The 18260-nt window shown below is 41.3% G+C and overlaps 1 protein-coding gene across 1 annotated transcript in view; it reads left to right on the forward strand.

The window, feature by feature from the left end:
- Positions 1–18260, forward strand: part of LOC121628311 (NLR family CARD domain-containing protein 3-like) — a 113461-nt gene that overhangs the window by 93836 nt on the left and 1365 nt on the right. Inside the window, exons 5-10 of the mRNA XM_041967332.1 lie at positions 107–217; positions 1051–1129; positions 1290–1494; positions 1641–3429; positions 5183–5356; positions 8111–8228. Coding sequence (XP_041823266.1) covers positions 107–217; positions 1051–1129; positions 1290–1494; positions 1641–3429; positions 5183–5356; positions 8111–8228 — 2476 coding nt within the window. The remainder of the gene's footprint in view (positions 1–106; positions 218–1050; positions 1130–1289; positions 1495–1640; positions 3430–5182; positions 5357–8110; positions 8229–18260) is intronic.

The raw sequence follows: 18260 nt of genomic DNA on the forward strand, positions 1-18260 counted from the left end.
ATCGTCATGTGATAGATTTGATTTGTCTTCCAGATTCTTCTGCAAACTAAATGTTGAACAATTTCAGAATTCAGCTGTAAAATCATTAAACCATCTTTATTCACAGGAATCAACCTGGACCTGGACCTGGACCTGGACCTGAGCCCAGCTGTTTGTCCTTTAAGAGCGACTGGTCGATGGATTTTAATCCTCCTGTTTTTAAATCAGAGCCACAGAGGTGAGCTGTGTGAAATTGTTTCATCAGTTTAGTTTTATTCCATCTTGTGTTTCAACTCAAAAATAATAATAATAATGATAATAATAATAATAATAATAATAATAATAATAATAATAATAATAATAATAATAAAAACTAAAATAATAATAATAATAATAATAATAATAATAATAATAATAATAATAAAAACTAAAATAATAATAATAATAATAATAATAATAATAATAATAATAATAATAATAATAATAAAAACTAAAATAATAATAATGATAATAATAATAATAATAATAATAATAATAATAATAATAATAATAATAAAGGATATCTTCAGTATTTAAGGTGAAATATCCAGATGAAGCTCTAATAATAAACATGTGAGTTTTATTAAATCTTTCTTGTGAGCTGAGAATAATCAGGAGGATTCTGTCTCAGTGCAGGAAACATAGAATCTCCATAATTCAACTTTCTCATCTGTGGAACGTAGAAGCAGACGAGAGTTTTTCCTCCTCTGGAAAAAGGAAACAGATTCTGGACGTTTTCCAGAAGTTCAGGAGATTCTCTGAACCTCAGTTACTAAGTGACCTGCAGTCAGTTTGGCTCCTCACAAACACACCAAACTTTTTCTTAGTGGAAAACTCCAACATCAAACACATTTATACTGGGAGCTGCCCAGTCTAACCAGTCTCATCCAAGCACACACTGGCTGTGGCTGCCTTGCTCCAGGGCACCTCAGCACAGAGCTTCATGAAGGTGTTGGTGAGAGCTTCCTAAAAGCTGGAAGCAGCTTCTCCATGTGACAGAATGTGATGTGATTCTTCCTGATTCCTCCACAGAGTGGACCAGCAGAGCTCAGAGCTTCCCAGTGGTCAGTCTGCCCAGCAGCATCAAACACAGCTGGACTCCATATTTATGGTCTGTACATGTACAACAACTACTTCTCCATCTCTTCTGTCCACATCATCTCCATGCTGACCTTTGTAGACCAGTGGATTGTCAGTGTGTCCAACATGGATCTGATGTTTGGCTCCATGAATTCAGTCTGATTGTGTCCTTCATATCGTTTCTCTTCCAGCTGCTGGAGGACAACATGATCACTTTCATGAAGAAGGAGCTGAAGAAGATCCAGAAGCTTCTGAGTTCAGATTACCCAGAATGCTCCGTGTTGGAGGGTGAGGATGAGGAGCAGAGGAAGAGCAGCAGAGAGGCGTTAGTGAAGATCACAGTGGACTTCCTGAGGAGGATGAAGCAGGAGGAGCTGGCTGAGCGTCTGCAGAGCAGTAAGAGGATTTCTCTAAAGATTGAAGCTGCTGGATAAACGACACATTTACTGATGTCTCAACACATGAACATCACATATTCACATCCTCATTCCTCAGAGGCTTCAAATCTTTACTGACTCTTCTTATTTCTTCTTTTCTTTCAGAACTTCTGGCTGCAGCTTGTCAACGTAAACTAAAATGTGGTCTGAAGAAGAAGTTCCAGTGTGTGTTTGAGGGGATTGCTAAAGCAGGAAACCCAACCCTTCTGAACCAGATCTACACAGAGCTCTACATCACAGAGGGAGGGACTGCAGAGGTCAATGATGAACATGAGGTCAGACAGATTGAAACAGCATCCAGGAAACCACACAGACCAGAAACAAGCATCAGACAAGAAGACATCTTTAAACTCCCACCTGGAAGAGATGAACCAATCAGAACAGTGATGACAAAGGGAGTGGCTGGCATTGGGAAAACTGTCTTAACACAGAAGTTCACTCTGGACTGGGCTGAAGACAAAGCCCACCAGGACATCCAGTTGACATTTCCACTGACTTTCAGAGAGCTGAATGTGCTGAAAGAGAAAAAGTTCAGCTTGGTGGAACTTGTTCATCACTTCTTTACTGAAACCAAAGAAGCAGGAATCTGCAGCTTTGAAGAGTTCCAGGTCGTCTTCATCTTGGACGGTCTGGATGAGAGTCGACTTCCTCTGGACTTCCACAACAATGAGACCCTGACTGATGTTACAGAGTCCACCTCAGTGGATGTGCTGCTGACTAACCTCATCAGGGGGAAACTGCTTCCCTCTGCTCGCCTCTGGATAACCACACGACCTGCAGCAGCCAATCAGATCCCTCCTGACTGTGTTGGCATGGTGACAGAGGTCAGAGGGTTCACTGACCCACAGAAGGAGGAGTACTTCAGGAAGAGGTTCAGAGGTGAGGAGCAGGCCAGCAGGATCATCTCCCACATGAAGACATCACGAAGCCTCCACATCATGTGCCACATCCCAGTCTTCTGCTGGATCACTGCTACAGTTCTGGAGGATGTGCTGGAAACCAGAGAGGGAGGAGAGCTGCCCAAGACCCTGACTGAGATGTACATCCACTTCCTGGTGGTCCAGACCAAAGTCAAGAAGGTCAAGTATGATGGAGGAGCTGAGACAGATCCACACTGGAGTCCAGAGAGCAGGAAGATGATTGAGTCTCTGGGAAAACTGGCTTTTGATCAGCTGCAGAAAGGAAACCTGATCTTCTATGAATCAGACCTGACAGAGTGTGGCATCGATATCACAGCAGCCTCAGTTTACTCAGGAGTGTTCACACAGATCTTTAAAGAGGAGAGAGGACTGTACCAGGAGAAGGTGTTCAGCTTCGTCCATCTGAGTGTTCAGGAGTTTCTGGCTGCTCTTCATGTCCGTCTGACCTTCATCAAGTCTGGAATCAACCTGATGGAAGATGAACAAACAGTTTCTGTTCGTTCAAATAAACCAGGTCTTCGTCTCCATCAGAGTGCTGTGTACAAGGCCTTACAGAGTCCAAATGGACACCTGGACTTGTTCCTCCGCTTCCTCCTGGGTCTTTCACTGCAGACCAATCAGAGTCTCCTACGAGGCCTGATGACAGAGACAGGAAGTAGCTCACAGACCAATCAGGAAACAGTCCAGTACATCAAGAAGAAGATCAGTGAGAATGTGTCTGCAGAGAGAAGCATCAATCTGTTCCACTGTCTGAATGAACTGAATGATCGTTCTCTAGAGGAGGAGATCCATCAGTTCCTGAGATCAGGACGTCTCTCCACAGATAAACTGTCTCCTGCTCAGTGGTCAGCTCTGGCCTTCATCTTACTGTCATCAGAAGAAGATCTGGAGGTGTTTGACCTGCAGAAATACTCTCCTTCAGAGGAGGTTCTTCTGAGGCTGCTGCCAGTGGTCAAAGTCTCCAGCAAAGCTCTGTAAGTACATATATAGCAGGATGTGGAGAAACATACTGCTGCTGGTTTATAGGACAGAATGTGACAGAGAACTTCTTGTCTTACTTTTGCTGCTCCAGTTTGCTGCAGAGCAGGTTTGGTTCTGAGCTCAGTGATAAATACATGTGAAAGCTCAGCCTCGTAGAAATATAGTAATTAAGATATGGGTGTGTAGACACTGAGATATTCTTAATGTGAGACTGTGTTGTTTGATTTTCACTGATCTTCATCTTCCTGAAAGATGTGTCATCAGAAGGAAATGCTGATGGAGCTTAAAAAGAAGACTGATTACTCTAAAGTTTGTTCCTGCAGTAATTTAAACATTTGGAACTGTTGTTACTGAATTTTTATTTACTCTGAGATCTGATTGGGTTCTACAGATTTGGGTTCCTTTATTAAATAATGAAACAGAGATTTGAACAGTTTTGTGGGAAAAGCTTCATGTGAGAAGCTGCAGGACTTCTGAATTAGATCTTCCAAGATCTCCTAAATTTACATGAGAATCTGGACATTGAACTGATGGCAGTTTGTGGTTTTCAGTGTTTCAATAGACAAGAACAACTTCAAGATACATGACCATTAAAATTCAGTTACTGGGAGAAACAGACTATTGTAATAATCAGATCTGACACATTTATATGCACTTCTGATATGTGTTATTATGAAAAACCCTGCTCTACATTTTCCATTCATTCATTTATTTCTAACACAGTACGCACCTACTTTTTGATGTAATTCTCAACTTCCAGATAATTTTAGAACATCTGGTCTTTATTGAACATGGCAGCACCTACAGTCTTAGCATTAGCTGTGCTAATGTGAAAGCTAATAATCCTGCTAAACTACCTGTGAATGCTTTACTTTGTTTATACTCTGGCTTCACACTGCTGCATGTCATCATATTTTTCTGTTCTGTTCCTCTCATGTTGTGACTTCATCACTTCCATCTTTTGTTAGAACACAGTTTGTTGCACATGCAAAGATATAAAAAAAAACACAAAATAAATCAGGTATGTGTGTCTACATGCAGTGAGATATCAGAGTATTAGGGATGAATGGAGGTGTGTTAATGTGATTTCTTATAACTAGATTATCTGATAAAGGACATCAGATTATTTGTCTACATGATGACGTGATTAATCTTGTTAACTCCAGGAATCAGATCATGCATGTAAACAGGCTCATTGATGGTGTGACATAGTTCCAACATCACAAAGCTCATGATGTGCTGATAAATGCTAAACTCTATTCCTCACTGATCTGATCTGAAGTCAGCCCCACCATTTCTAGAAATTCTCAGCCACCATGCTGAATCCTTTTTCACTCATGATGTCTTTGAGCATTAAAATCCACCACATGGACACGATAACAAGGCTAGAAACCTGATTTTCTCTACAGGTGGTCCTTCAGTCTGCATCCACCATGAGGGCTGATTATTTTGTCACATATCGCTGCTGTCGGGCAAAAACCTCCTATCTCCAAAACTGTCATTTTTCAAAAAATGAAAAAAATGGAATGGTTTTGTAATAACTGGACATAATGTCATCAAACTTTGTATTATGTTTTAATCATATATCTTTGGTTAAATCTTTGTAAAACAACAGGCAGACATAGAGGGTGACCAATAGTACTGATTTATGAAGGAAAACAAAAATCACGAATTTTGGACATAGGAGGTTTTGGCGCGACAGCAGCGATATGTTATTTTTGTTTTTATCTGTAACTTTCTCTCCAGGCTGAGTGCGTGTGGTCTCTCAGAGACAAGCTGTGGACCTCTGTCCTCAGTCCTCAGCTCCCAGTCCTCCAGTCTGACAGAACTGGACCTGAGTAACAACGACCTGCAGGACTCAGGACTGAAGAAGCTGTGTGGTGGACTGAAGAGTCCAGACTGCAAACTGGAAACTCTCAGGTCAGGATTCATCAAACTAAAAGTTTAAAAGTTTTTATTCATGAGTAACAAACTTGTGGAAGCTGTTTGTATGAATATCAGATGTTTGTGTGTCTCTGATTTAGGTCTCTTACACCACAACTTTTTTCTTCATAGTCCATGTGTGCACAGGTTGCTGCTAAACTGGTAGAACATGCAACAGTGCACATTAAAGCTGTCATGTGCTTAGGCTGAAACACTAAATTGGTTCTCTTCATGTTAAATCAGGCAGAATTCAGCCTGTAGCTGAGCATTGCATGTCCCTACAGTTTTTCATTAAAAAGAGATTTTGCGCCAACACATTCACCTCAAGTTTAAGAAACACAAACATTTCAGAAAAAAAGACATTTCAAACTGTTTTTCAGTTATTCTTTTAATATTTATTATTTCTGTATTTTAGAACAGTTTAATTTGCCTGTTGCCATGTCTTTTATCAAAAATGTCTACAAAACTATTAAGATCGACTTTTTTTGCTCTTTTTGATTCAATACACAAGACTCCCAAGCTGCTGAGTTGCTCATTGCTCATGGTGTTTCTTAAGTGAGTTTTGTTTAATTTGAGCACAGAAAACTAAGTTCACACAATGCAGCACTCACAGGTAATGCAAGGTGTTTGCAAAGTTTAAACACTGTCAAACACCTCATTATATGGCTCACGGAAAACTGTAAGCTCCACCAAACTCTTTGGTATTTCCAAGCCACTGCTTTTCTTCCTCTCCAGAATTGGTTTAAGCTGAGGTAACTCATGTTCTAGATCCTCAGAGTTGCAGTTTTATAGTGAGACAAACACAGACGGTATTTTTGTCACAAAATGTGGGACTGCATGGATTCAAGGCTTGTTTGTCTTCCATTATAACACAGTTCTCATGAGAAAATCTCTTTATCTCAGAGAGAAACACATCAATGACTGGAATGAATGAACCTTTATGAAATGACTCTTTATCTGTGTTGCCCTGTTTTTGTACAGTCGGAGTAGAAAGGTAAAAGCCTTTAAGACTACAGCTGGCGTGACCTGGCAGCCTTGAGGTGCAGCACATATGTTTCATTGCTCTGCAAGGGTCACCGTTTTCTCCCAAATCTCTTCAAAGGGAGGTCCCTCTCTAACACTGCTCAATGTGTCAACAAGTAAATCAACAAGAGTAACAGCTGTGTATTATCGTGTTTGGTTAAAAGTTCCATAATGGACAGGAAATTACCTTTGTTCACACCTTCTGTTTGATTGTGTTCTCGCTGTGCATCATTTAGTGTTGCTGTAAGAAAGAGGGTTTCACCAATAGTTTTATATATTTCCTGTTTTCCTTCATATTCTGCATTTATGCTCTCTGAAAGAGAGCTGTTGCTTGTAGTTGTCTTCTCATATTCTGTCCAGGCTAACATAGTATTAAGATGTGGGTCAGATCTAGGACGGCTTGAAACTCCATCTTTGTACATGGCCTTCTTCCAGTTACTGAACCATCTACAGAAGTAAACACAGAACCCTGAAGAAGGACGAAATGCCGACAGCATAGCAGTAGGCAAATATTCAGCCAGTTGTGTAAGGATACCACTGAAGAGTCCTGGAGAAAACCTTCAGTTGTGTCATAATGCAGGAAAGATGATGGACCCAAGGAGCAGACAAAGAACTACCTAAATACAAAAAAAGAAAGTGTATTTTAACCCCGCTGGCAGGTACGATGGAACAAAAGAGTGGAGGTCTTCACTGCGCGGTAAATTCTGCCTGGAAGGAGAGTCCGAATTTATGAAAGTAGCACACAAATCACTAGAGTTGGAATCTGAAAATAACGAACCAGTCCTACTTAGTTTTTGCAGGATCAGGGCTCAGGAGCGCTGGCAGGTAAAAATCCAATAGTCTCCGTACTGGGTATGGTGGTAGGAAGGGCAGCAGAAAGGCAGGTGGAATCTGGGGGATACTGCTGAAGACCAGGCAGGCAAGGTAGACAAAGGGCAGGCAGAAGCTTTCCTGGAGCAGTCTCAGGCTGAGTAGAGCAGACGATCTGACAATGAACTGCTGCAGCTTGATATACCCAGCCACTTGTTTAGCAGATAAAAGACAGGTGTGGTAGAGAGAGGATCCAAACAGGCCCCTACACCTGCAGCTGAAAGCAATTAATCTGAATAGACTCTGTTCCAAAATATATATACATACATAGCAGGATGTGGAGAAATATACTGCTGCTGTTTTATAGGACAGAATGTGACATAGAACTATTTGTGACTGCATCACTTCCATCTTTTAATGGAACACAGTTTGTTGCACATGCAGAGATATAAAAAAAAATAAATAAATAAATCAGATGTGTGTGTCTACATGTACTAAGTTATCAGAGTATTAGGAATGAATGGAGGTGTGTTAATGTGATTTCTTATAACCAGATTATCTGATAAAGGAGATCAGATTATTTGTCTACATGATGACTTGATTAATCTTGTTAACTCCAGGAATCAGATCATGATCAGATTGTTGGTGTGCATGTAAACAGGCTCATTGATGGTGTGACATAGTTCCAACATCACAAAGCTCATGATGTGCTGATAAATGCTAAACTCTTCCTCACTGATCTGATCTGAAGTCAGCCCCACCATCACCCTGATAGATTAGTTCTTGTGGTACATGATGTACTTTGTTGTATAAATCAAATGTTCAGATTGTCACTGATTTTCAGTCTGATTCCACTATGAGAGCTGATTATTTTGTCACATGTATTATTTGTATTTTTCTCTGTAACTTTCTCTCCAGGCTGAGTGGGTGTGGTCTCTCAGAGACAAGCTGTGGACCTCTGTCCTCAGTCCTCAGCTCCCAGTCCTCCAGTCTGACAGAACTGGACCTGAGTAACAACGACCTGCAGGACTCAGGACTGAAGAAGCTGTGTGGTGGACTGAAGAGTCCAGACTGCAAACTGGAAACTCTCAGGTCAGGATTCATCAAACTAAAAGTTTAAAAGAGTTTTTATTCATGAGTAACAAACCTGTGGAAGCTGTGTGTATGAATATCAGATGTTTGTGTGTCTCTGGTTTAGGTCTCTTACACCACAACTTTTTTCTTCATAGTCCATGTGTGTACAGGTTGCTGCTAAACTAGTAGAACATGCAACAGTCACATGACAGTTAAAGCTGTCATGTGTTTAGGCTGAAACACCAAACTGGTCCTCCTTGTGTTTAAATCAGGCAGAAATCAGCCTGGGGCTGAGCACTGAATGCCCCGACAGTTTTTCATTAAAAAGACATTATGCACGAACACATTCACCTAAAAATTAACAAACATAAACATTTGAGAAAAAAGACATCAACAAGACTAACAGCTGTGTCCAGATTCAGTTGATGGGATGGCAGAACATCTGAAAGAAATTTTACTTCACCAAATGTTGTGGTGAATGAAACAAGAAGGCTAACAAATTTCAAATCTAACAAACCTCTTGACTCTACATCTCTGGCACCATTTCTATCTTCTGATATTTCTTTCAGTAGTTGTGTGATGGTAGATAATCTGTCCATTACTGTTTTGCTAGACTTCTACCTACGTGCCACCATGTGTCTATCAGTCTTTGCAGCTCTCTTGGGACTATCCCTGGAAACATCTCCCTCTGTTCCTCCAGCCACCTTTGGTGCACATATGACCCTGAGACAAACACATACAGTTTCTGCAGAAGAGGAAAGAAATGGTCGGCTTCAGGGATGTTTTTTACAGTGTCAACTAACACTAAGTTCAAGCAATGTGCATTGCAGTGAAAGTAGAAGCTAATGGAGCCTCTGCTTTAATGCTGCCTGCACACCAGTGTTTTTACCACTCATTACTGAGGCACCATCATAAGCTTGCCCTACCAGGTGGGTTTTGTAATCCAGGCCATACTTTTGCAGTTCTTTTTTATTTTTTGTGCAAGTGCTGCTGCATCAAGACGCTCAGCAGCTTCAAATGTTAGGGAACGTTCACATACCTTTCCTTTGTAATATTACGTAATTACAGAGGACATCTGTTCCTTCTTTCTTATGTTTCAACTAAAATACTGAAAGCATCAGTTTGGGAAACCTCACTTCTTATTGAGATGCGGATCATTTCTGCCAAGCAGTCGATTATTTCATTCTGAGTTCCATGACCAAGGTATGTCGCATTTCGTGAGCTTGTCATTTTCCTTTTCACATGATTATCGTGTTTGGCTAAAAGTTCCATAATGGACAGGAAATTACCTTTGTTCTCACCTTCTGTTTGATTGTGTTCTCGCTGTGCATCATTTAGTGTTGCTGTAAGAAGGACGGTTTCAACAATAGTTTTATATATTTCCTGTTTTCCTTCATATTCTGCATTTATGGTCTGAAAGAGATCTGTTGCTTGCAGTTGTCTTCTCATATTCTGTCCAGGCTAACATAGTATTAAGATGTGGGTCAGATCTAGGATGGCTTGAAACTCCATCTTTGTACATGGCCTTCTTCCAGTTACTGAACCATCTACAGAAGTAAACACAGAACCCCCTGAGGAAGGACGAAATGCCGACAGCATAGCAGTAGGCAGTATTTTAACCCTGCTGGCAGGTACGACAGAACAAAAGAGTGGAGGTCTTCACTGCGCGGTAAATTCTGCCTGGAAGGAGAGTCCGAATTTATGAAAGTAGCACACAAATCACTAGAGTTGGAATCTGGAAATAACGAACCAGTCCTACTTAGTTTTTGCAGGATCCAGGGCTCAGGAGCGCTGGCAGGTAAAAATCCAATAGTCTCCGTACTGGGTATGGTGGTAGGAAGGGCAGCAGAAAGGCAGGTGGAATCTGGGGAAACTGCTGAAGATCAGGCAGGCAAGGTAGACAAAGGGCAGGCAGAAGCTTTCCTGGAGCAGTCTCAGGCTGAGTAGAGCAGACGATCTGACAATGAACTGCTGCAGCTTGATATACCCAGCCACCTGATTAGCAGATAAAAGACAGGTGTGGTAGAGAGAGGATCCAAACAGGCCCCTACACCTGCAGCTGAAAGCAATTAATCTGAATAGACTCTGTTCCAAACAAATTACCAGTCCAACCAACCACCCCATGACAAATTGTGGCTGTTTTGGTCCCTCTGCGCTTGACTGAGAAAGATCTAGAATACAATAAAAATAATTTAACTGGATTTTAAAATAAAAAAAGAACAGTATTAATAGAAATAGTGACAAACTAAGTTTCCTTCCTTGTAATTACATTGTAATAATGGCCTTTCAAATTTTCTTCAACTATTAATCAAGGTGAATCATAAAGGTTTTATATAATAACATGAAACATCTTCACTCAGTCTAAACATGTTTTAACCACAGATTTATTAAGATGATTTAACCTGTAGCCATCCATTCCTCATATTGTGGACAGATAAATTCACCTGTTGGTCCAGGTGCAGGTGGAGTGGCTGGTCTAGCTCTAGCTCAGTGCTCTCTGTAGCTGTTCTTGCTCCCTGAAGCTCACTGCAATGCAAATAATCTGTTTCCTGTTCATGTTTGGTCCTTGTAGAGATGTGGCCATGTTCTGAGTCTGAGTCTCGGTCATGCTGTCTTGCTGCCCCTCCCTCAGCTGCATGGTCATCCTCCTCCTCACTGCTGTAGGGAAGCTGTAACTGCAGTCCCTCTGCTGTCCACTGACTCTGTTCTCAGCTTACTTTCTTAGAAAATATGATGAAATGTGTGGTACGGTGGACTTTCTCTTCATTGTCTGCAAATGGACATGGAAGCACACGTCACTGACAGCAGTCAGCTTTCACACTGACTAACGCTGCTCACAGACGATGCTAACTTCTGTTAACATCACTCTCAGCTGTTTGAAAACCATCCTGGAAAGCCATGAAAACATTAAAACAGGTATTCTGACAGTTTGGCATAAAACTGCAAATGAACCATCAGTTCAGCTCCACTGACTGAGCAGAGATCGCGTCAGCGACTCAACATACAGTCGACTGTGAAGCCACTAGCAGTTAGTTTATGTTTTATATTTCATATTAATTTCACACTGCTCAAAAGCATCTCTTGTATGACTAAATCTAAAGGGAAAATTAACTTTAAAACCAAGATAAAGTGTATAAAACTGTACTTACAATGCAGTTTTTTCCTGCTAATCTTTTTACAAGTGAAGTTGTAATGTGGTTTAAACCCGTGTTGTAGCATGGACTTATTAGCATCCAGCACCTTCTCCCAAAATACCGTGAGATTGAACGTGTAATGTTAAACTTAGAAATGACTGTAGCTAAATTAAACATCAGGTATCATTGTAACCTGTCTATGAGAACAGCATACCTCTTTGTAAACTGTGTTCTTTCCGTGTATTCCACCTATCATAACAGCGTTCATATCTATGTCGTGTTGATAAAGTAGTTTAAACCGAGAGACGGTGCTATGCTGTTTAGACAAGGTATGCTAAACATACTGAACACCGACACAATGAAACTTCCAGCATTATCGTACTTAGCCGTTAGCTAGCTGGTCTGTTAGCTTCCAGGCTAGCAAGCTGCTGCTGCTGCCTGAGTCTGCGAAGGTAGAAGAAGATTCAGGCAACGGAGAAGCCGGAAGAAAATTAGAGTCAGAATGTGTGAAGAGACGGAGTGAACGACAGAAAAGATGAACGTTCATTAAATCATGCTTCTTTCAATTCAGCTAAACCTACAGCCGCACTGCTCCTCCACTTGCTCCTCCGTCTGCTCCTCCGTCTGCTCCTCCACCTGATCCTCCGTCTGAAAGTGTAACTAACTGTTTTTTGGAAGCAGTTGTTATGAAACTGGTATCCAACAAATCCCCTGGTCGTGACGGTCTTACAGCAGACTTTTATAAATCCTCTTGGAACGACGTGAGACTCCTTATATTTCATACAATACAGGAATGCTGTTACGACCCAGTTCAGGGGTATGAGAGGCGTAACAAAAGAAGAGAACTGCAGACAGATGTTCATGACGTAAGCTAACAGATCTTATTGGAACAAGTGGAAATGGAGAACAAACAAATGGTGGTAAATGAAAAGTGTTGGGGTTAGCGAAGCTGCTCAAAGCAAAAACAGAAAATAACCGCTATGGTCTAACTCAAAATCAGCCAGTTGAAAGCAAAAACCAGAAATAACCAAACGGGAGGACGGAAACTGGCCTACTAATCTAAGTTAACGAAGAGTGAAGCAGTTTCAGTAGCTATGCTGATATAAAGCTCTACATACAATTACAATTACAAAACTAACCAGCACATTCTAACTTTAACAACTAACTAATTAACAACTTTAACTAATACAACTGAAAGAGAAGCCAAAAGGGCTTTACGTATTACCAAACACCAAACAAAGATAACAAAAAACAAGACTGTCAGTCAGCAAAATGAAGAACACAAAAGACAAACAGTTTTAACTCTGTTGGAAACAAATACTAATCTTGCTTCTCAAAACCACCAACTAAGCACACGGTCACAATCAAGTTCACAAGCCAAGGGCAGCCTGTCTGTGCAAACAGTTGCTACTGACTGAGCGGTTGCAGCAGTGCTTTACTTCCTGGTGGAAGGCAGCAGGAGCAGGGATTGGACCAGCAGTTATCCAATCAGGCGGGTGAAGGCGAAGGTGTGACAGTACCAGCCGACTCCAAACAGGCAACAGAGGGCAGAAGTTTACCTGCAGGATGAGTCCCAGGTGGAGGCAATGAGTGGCAGCTGTAACACATGCATAGAAAAAAAAGAATTACTGCCAAGCATGAAACAAGGGCTTATAACACTAATCCCAACACATGGTAAGGACAAAGACTACTGGACACCCTGAGACCAATCACACTATTAAACACAGAGTAGAAACTCTTATCAGGAAACTTGCAGCAAGACTTCAGACCGGTATCAATCAGATCATTAGTGAAACACAATCTGGCTTCCTTGGTGGAAGAATAATTTACAATAACATCAGGTTGGTCCTGGACTTCACTGCCTACAGTGACATGTTTACAGGAAGTGGCTACCTTCTATTCCTGGACTTCTAGAAAGCTTTGATTCAGCTGAACATCCTTTCATTTTAGAAACACTCACAGAATTTGGCTTTGGAAATAAATGTATTGATCTAATTGATATGCTACACAATGACATCAACAGCTGTGTAGCTTTGGAGCCCGGTACATGTCGGAGGTTTCCAGTCAGGACGGCATCAGACAAGGATGCAACACCTCACCCTCGCTGGTTATAATGGTCGCTGAGCTGCTGGCTATCAGTCTTACAAACAATGGGGTTGAAGGTATTAACATTTTGGACAGAAACATTTTGATAAGCAAATTTGCAGATGACACAACATTGTTTTTAGAAGATGAGAGAGAAATTCCCATTGTACTTGAATTTATGAACCAGTTTTCTAAGACACCAGCTGTAAAATAAAATACTGATAAATGTAAGATTTTTGGTCTACATGACCAAACAGCTCAAGCAGTTTGTAATATCACAATTAAAACTGGAGTAAAATATTTGTGTATCACCATCACAAAAAAGAAAAAAAAGCATGTAAAATATAATGAAAAAATTAAATCTGTTCTTAATTCATGGCTTCAAAGGGACACAACTATATGTGGAAGAGTGCTCCTAACTAAGATGGAAAGTTTATCAGGTTATTTATCCTGCTGTCTCACTGGAAATCTCTGACAAGATAATCCAACAGGTTAACAGCAATAATTTCAGCTTTATGATACACACAATACCCTCAAGCAGACCTGCACTAAACAGTAACATATAAACCAGCAGGTCGGAGGATAAACATCCCCCTGCCTGAAGAAGCCCAAGCAGCTAACTGGTCCCCACATAATGTCAGCATTACTATTAAGGAGCGTCTCGCTGGCTGGACTAATCCAGATGGAGCGTTGGCGCCACCTGGTGGCCAGCGCGGGTACACGTCCACAGCAGCATGTGCCGCTCACGCTCTCCCGTCATGAACATGGCACCGTGTCTCCTTTCCTCCTAACGAAACCCTCACCTGCACCGTGGAAGAACACGGATATCTAGGCAGACTTATGGAAGTGTCTGCTGACTAACACCCATACATCCACCTAACAGAGACTCCGCCCTGTTACGGGTAAATGTCTGAGCTTAACTTCGCTCGTATCAGATAGAACTGAGCCAACAGGAAATCCTCACTTTCCTCATCGACTTAACACTCAGGATAATGAAGCAGCTGACATAAACCTCTGTAGGACGTCTCACGTAGGCAGAGGAGGACTTCTACAGCAGAACTCGTCTGCTTCACTCGTGGCTAAAACCGGAACGAACCCCAACTCTACTACGTCACTTCCCTCCCACCGTCACAGAGGCTCCGTCCTACACACCCACAACCCAGTCTTTTCTACAGGGGCTTCAGCCCCCACAATGGGCTAGAAACGCCTCTGGTGTACACGCCATAGACTTTGCTGTAATGAAAGGAGCTTTAAAACTTAAATGCTTAAATTCCTTTACTAGACACAGAGATTCCTTCTGGTTCTGCATTCCCAGGACAGTTTTCCAAAAAATGGGAGGTACTGACTTTGTACTACGATGTGACGATGATGTACGCAAACTACCTGCAAATGATCAGATTTCCACCAGCAAGTTCTGCTCTACTGGAAGTTATTGTTCTGCCATCATGTTACACCACACAATACACCCCTTTGGAACAACCGATGCATCCTATGGAATAGAAAATCAATGTTCTTAAGAACTCGGATGGAAAGGGAATCTGGTCTATCACCCACCTAATGGACGATACAGGTGAACTATTAAATGATCCAGATTCCTGGAATTAACTGAAATTTCACTGCACAATTCAAGAGTATAATAAAGTTAAAAGCAGTTCCCATTACAGTGAGAAGAATGATCCAACAAACCAGGGAGCGTTCTGATATTCCAGTAGAACTGAAGCCGCTCTGGATCAGCGGCGACACTTGAACAGTTTGACTTCAATAACAGATTCATTGGAAACGGCTTAACAGCCACTATTACCCTTTCCACTTAAAAAGAAAGGACATTCTTAAGGACGATGATACAGAAACATCAGGAAAAGAAGGAAAAGATATTTGTCTCATCCACTTCTACCTACAACTAAAGAAGTGTTTTTAAAATCCTAAATGGAATATTCCCATCACACAACTTCCTCCATGAGAAATTTAACTTGGAGAACAACTCATGTGGATTCTGTGAGACAGAAATGGAAATAACAGAACTTATTTTTCTACTGCAAACAAGCGTAAGAAGTCTTTCAAAGTGGCTTCACTCAGAAAATATCCCAGCGCCCCTCTGAATATGTGCTGAGTCACTGCTGGAACATTCAAGGAGACGAACTTGGAATTTCTTGGGAATAACTTGATCTGCTAGCCAAACATTTTATTGATAGATGTAAATCTGCCAGAACTAAACCCACTTTAATGGTTGAAGAATGAAGTGAAAATCTTCTCAGAATGTCTTTGTAGAAAATGAAAAGAAGACAAAGACTTCTTTCCTGGATGGACTTGTTCATGTTACTAGGCTGAGACCCACCTGCTGTTTGTTCTTAATCCCCTTTCTGTTCTCCTTCATGTTATTCCTCTGAGTTCAAGAGCCGCCTTAACACATAGAACACGGATAACATGGATATAGTGGCTTTTCCCACATGTTTGTAGACATGTTGTAAACAATAAAGCTTTATTAAAAGCAGCTTGTTTTCTGATTACAGACAGTAAACATGTTGGAAAGAAGGTGAGAACGATGTTCTGTGCAGAACAACTCATGAAATGAACATAGAAGGAAGAACATCGTTACTTAGTTTGAACCAAAGAAAAAAATGAGGCACTTTTGTCAATCTTTATATTTTAGGAGGAAAATTCCACATCCATAAAAGTACATTTCACAATCCAACAGCAGCATTTAAGCTGTTTCTGATTGAAGCTGATTTTTACTTTAAGTCTCTAAAACTGGTTTCTAATCAGAAATGCAGATCAATAATTAATATTCATTCACAGCTTTTCAGCCAATAAACTCTCACAAATACTATTATTATATATAGAATATTATGAAGTCTGTCACGCCAGTTTTTCTTTCATTTCTATTTCTATTTCTTTACTTTCTAGACTTTATTTTATTTTCTACTTTATTTTTCCTCTTCGTTCCGTTTCTTTCTTCATGTGCATCTTGTACAAACTGGACTGGATTTACTTTCACTGTCTGTTTATTGTTTGTCAGGTTTGAATAAAGCATAAAAACAATGAAGACACAAAGCCAATAATGTGAGACAGGTCCAGTTTCTCTGAACATCTGATGACGTTCAGCTTTAGTTTCACAGCAGTTCTCTCAGAGTTTCTGTCATACGTGTTGTTTTCTGCAGCCTGTCAGGATGTCTGATCACAGAGGAAGGCTGTGCTTCTCTGGCCTCAGCTCTGACCTCCAACCCCTCCCATCTGAGAGAGCTGGACCTGAGATACAACCATCCAGGAGACTCAGGAGTGAAGCTGCTGATGGCTGCACTGAAGGATCCACACAGACTCAGGTATGGAGAGGCTGCTGCAGCCACACAATGTCTGATAGAGGAGGAAGATCTGCAGACATTTTCTCTGTCCTTCACTCAGTCCTGCTTCATGCTGGATATGAGTGTTATATGAACCATCACACATGTAGGAGCCTTTTTCCTTTGCTCACAGCAGATATGTGAGTAGGAGAGTCTCCAAGGAGAACATCTGCAGGAACAACAGTGATAACTGTCTGTTGCTCAGAGTTTCTTCAGTCTGGAAACATCTCTGCAGGTTAAAGGGACATTCTGTCATAGAAACATCTTTTCTGTCCTCTGACCCTGGATCAGACACAGAGATGCTCCAGGAAATGTTAGCTTAGCTTAGCTTAGCACAGATATTTATAAAAGCGTGTGAACAGTCATGTTCTTGTAAAGTTCTCTTTAGAAATCAGTCCATGTGGAAATGTGCACGTGTTGATCAGACCTGTATTCCTACCTCTGTATAGACACATTTAAACACATGATGGATGAAAAGCTTCCCATGAATGATGATGCTCAGTGATTCTCCCACTTACTGGAGGCTCCTGATGCTGAACCACAGCAACAGACCCACAACATGAATTTAGATGAGACACATATAGAGCAGGAAGTATTCTGGTCCCTGAAGACTCCTTCCCTCTAGATTCTTTCATTCATGTCGTCTTCTGTTGGTGCCGCTGCTCCGTGCAACGTCACACATGAGTGTCGTTGCAGTTTTTATCAGTTTCCTTCAATTAGCTGCACACAGCTGATCACAATGATGGAGACAGTCAGTGGAGCCCCTCCCCCTGATCTGATCTGAAAAGAGGAGTTAGACAGGAAAACACAAGTTCTTTACTTCCTCATGCTCCTGAAGTCTGGCTTAGTGTTTGATGATCTGGACTCATAATGAGGACATGAATGAAAATGACTGAGAGAGTCACTGGATTTCTGTCCAGACTTTGTCACTTTACACTCAGTATTCACTCAGCAGTCACATGACTTAAATGTAGGTTGTTTTACCAGAAAATGCAGCGTCATGCTAAAGATTTCAGACCTGCCGGTGGACTGGATTCCTGTGGGACTGGATCAGGAGTCTTCCTGTATCAGTGCTGCTGATCAGTGGTGTAAATAGATGATAAGGACCTACTGGAGCCACTAGGAGGCGGAGTAGAGCCCTACTGTCCCGTAGGAATGGACTGATAACCACTGATAATGCTGCTTCAGTCATGTGATAACGGCTGGATCGGGTGCTGGAGGAGGTGATGTAGATGGCAGTGTGTGTGTGTGTTGTGATGAAGATGGTGATGTTACATCAGGTTTCCTGGTTAACGTGAAAGGACTCAGTATGTTCACAGCTGATGTTGAGGAAAGATGAGACAGACTTTCCTGAATCCTGTCACATCCTGTATTTCAGCAGCTGCAGCTCCATGTCTGACCACCAGAGGCAGTCTAACCTCTCCTCTTCACTCAGGA

Source organism: Melanotaenia boesemani, chromosome 2 (genome assembly GCF_017639745.1).
Source record: "Melanotaenia boesemani isolate fMelBoe1 chromosome 2, fMelBoe1.pri, whole genome shotgun sequence".
Classification (NCBI taxonomy): domain Eukaryota; kingdom Metazoa; phylum Chordata; class Actinopteri; order Atheriniformes; family Melanotaeniidae; genus Melanotaenia; species Melanotaenia boesemani.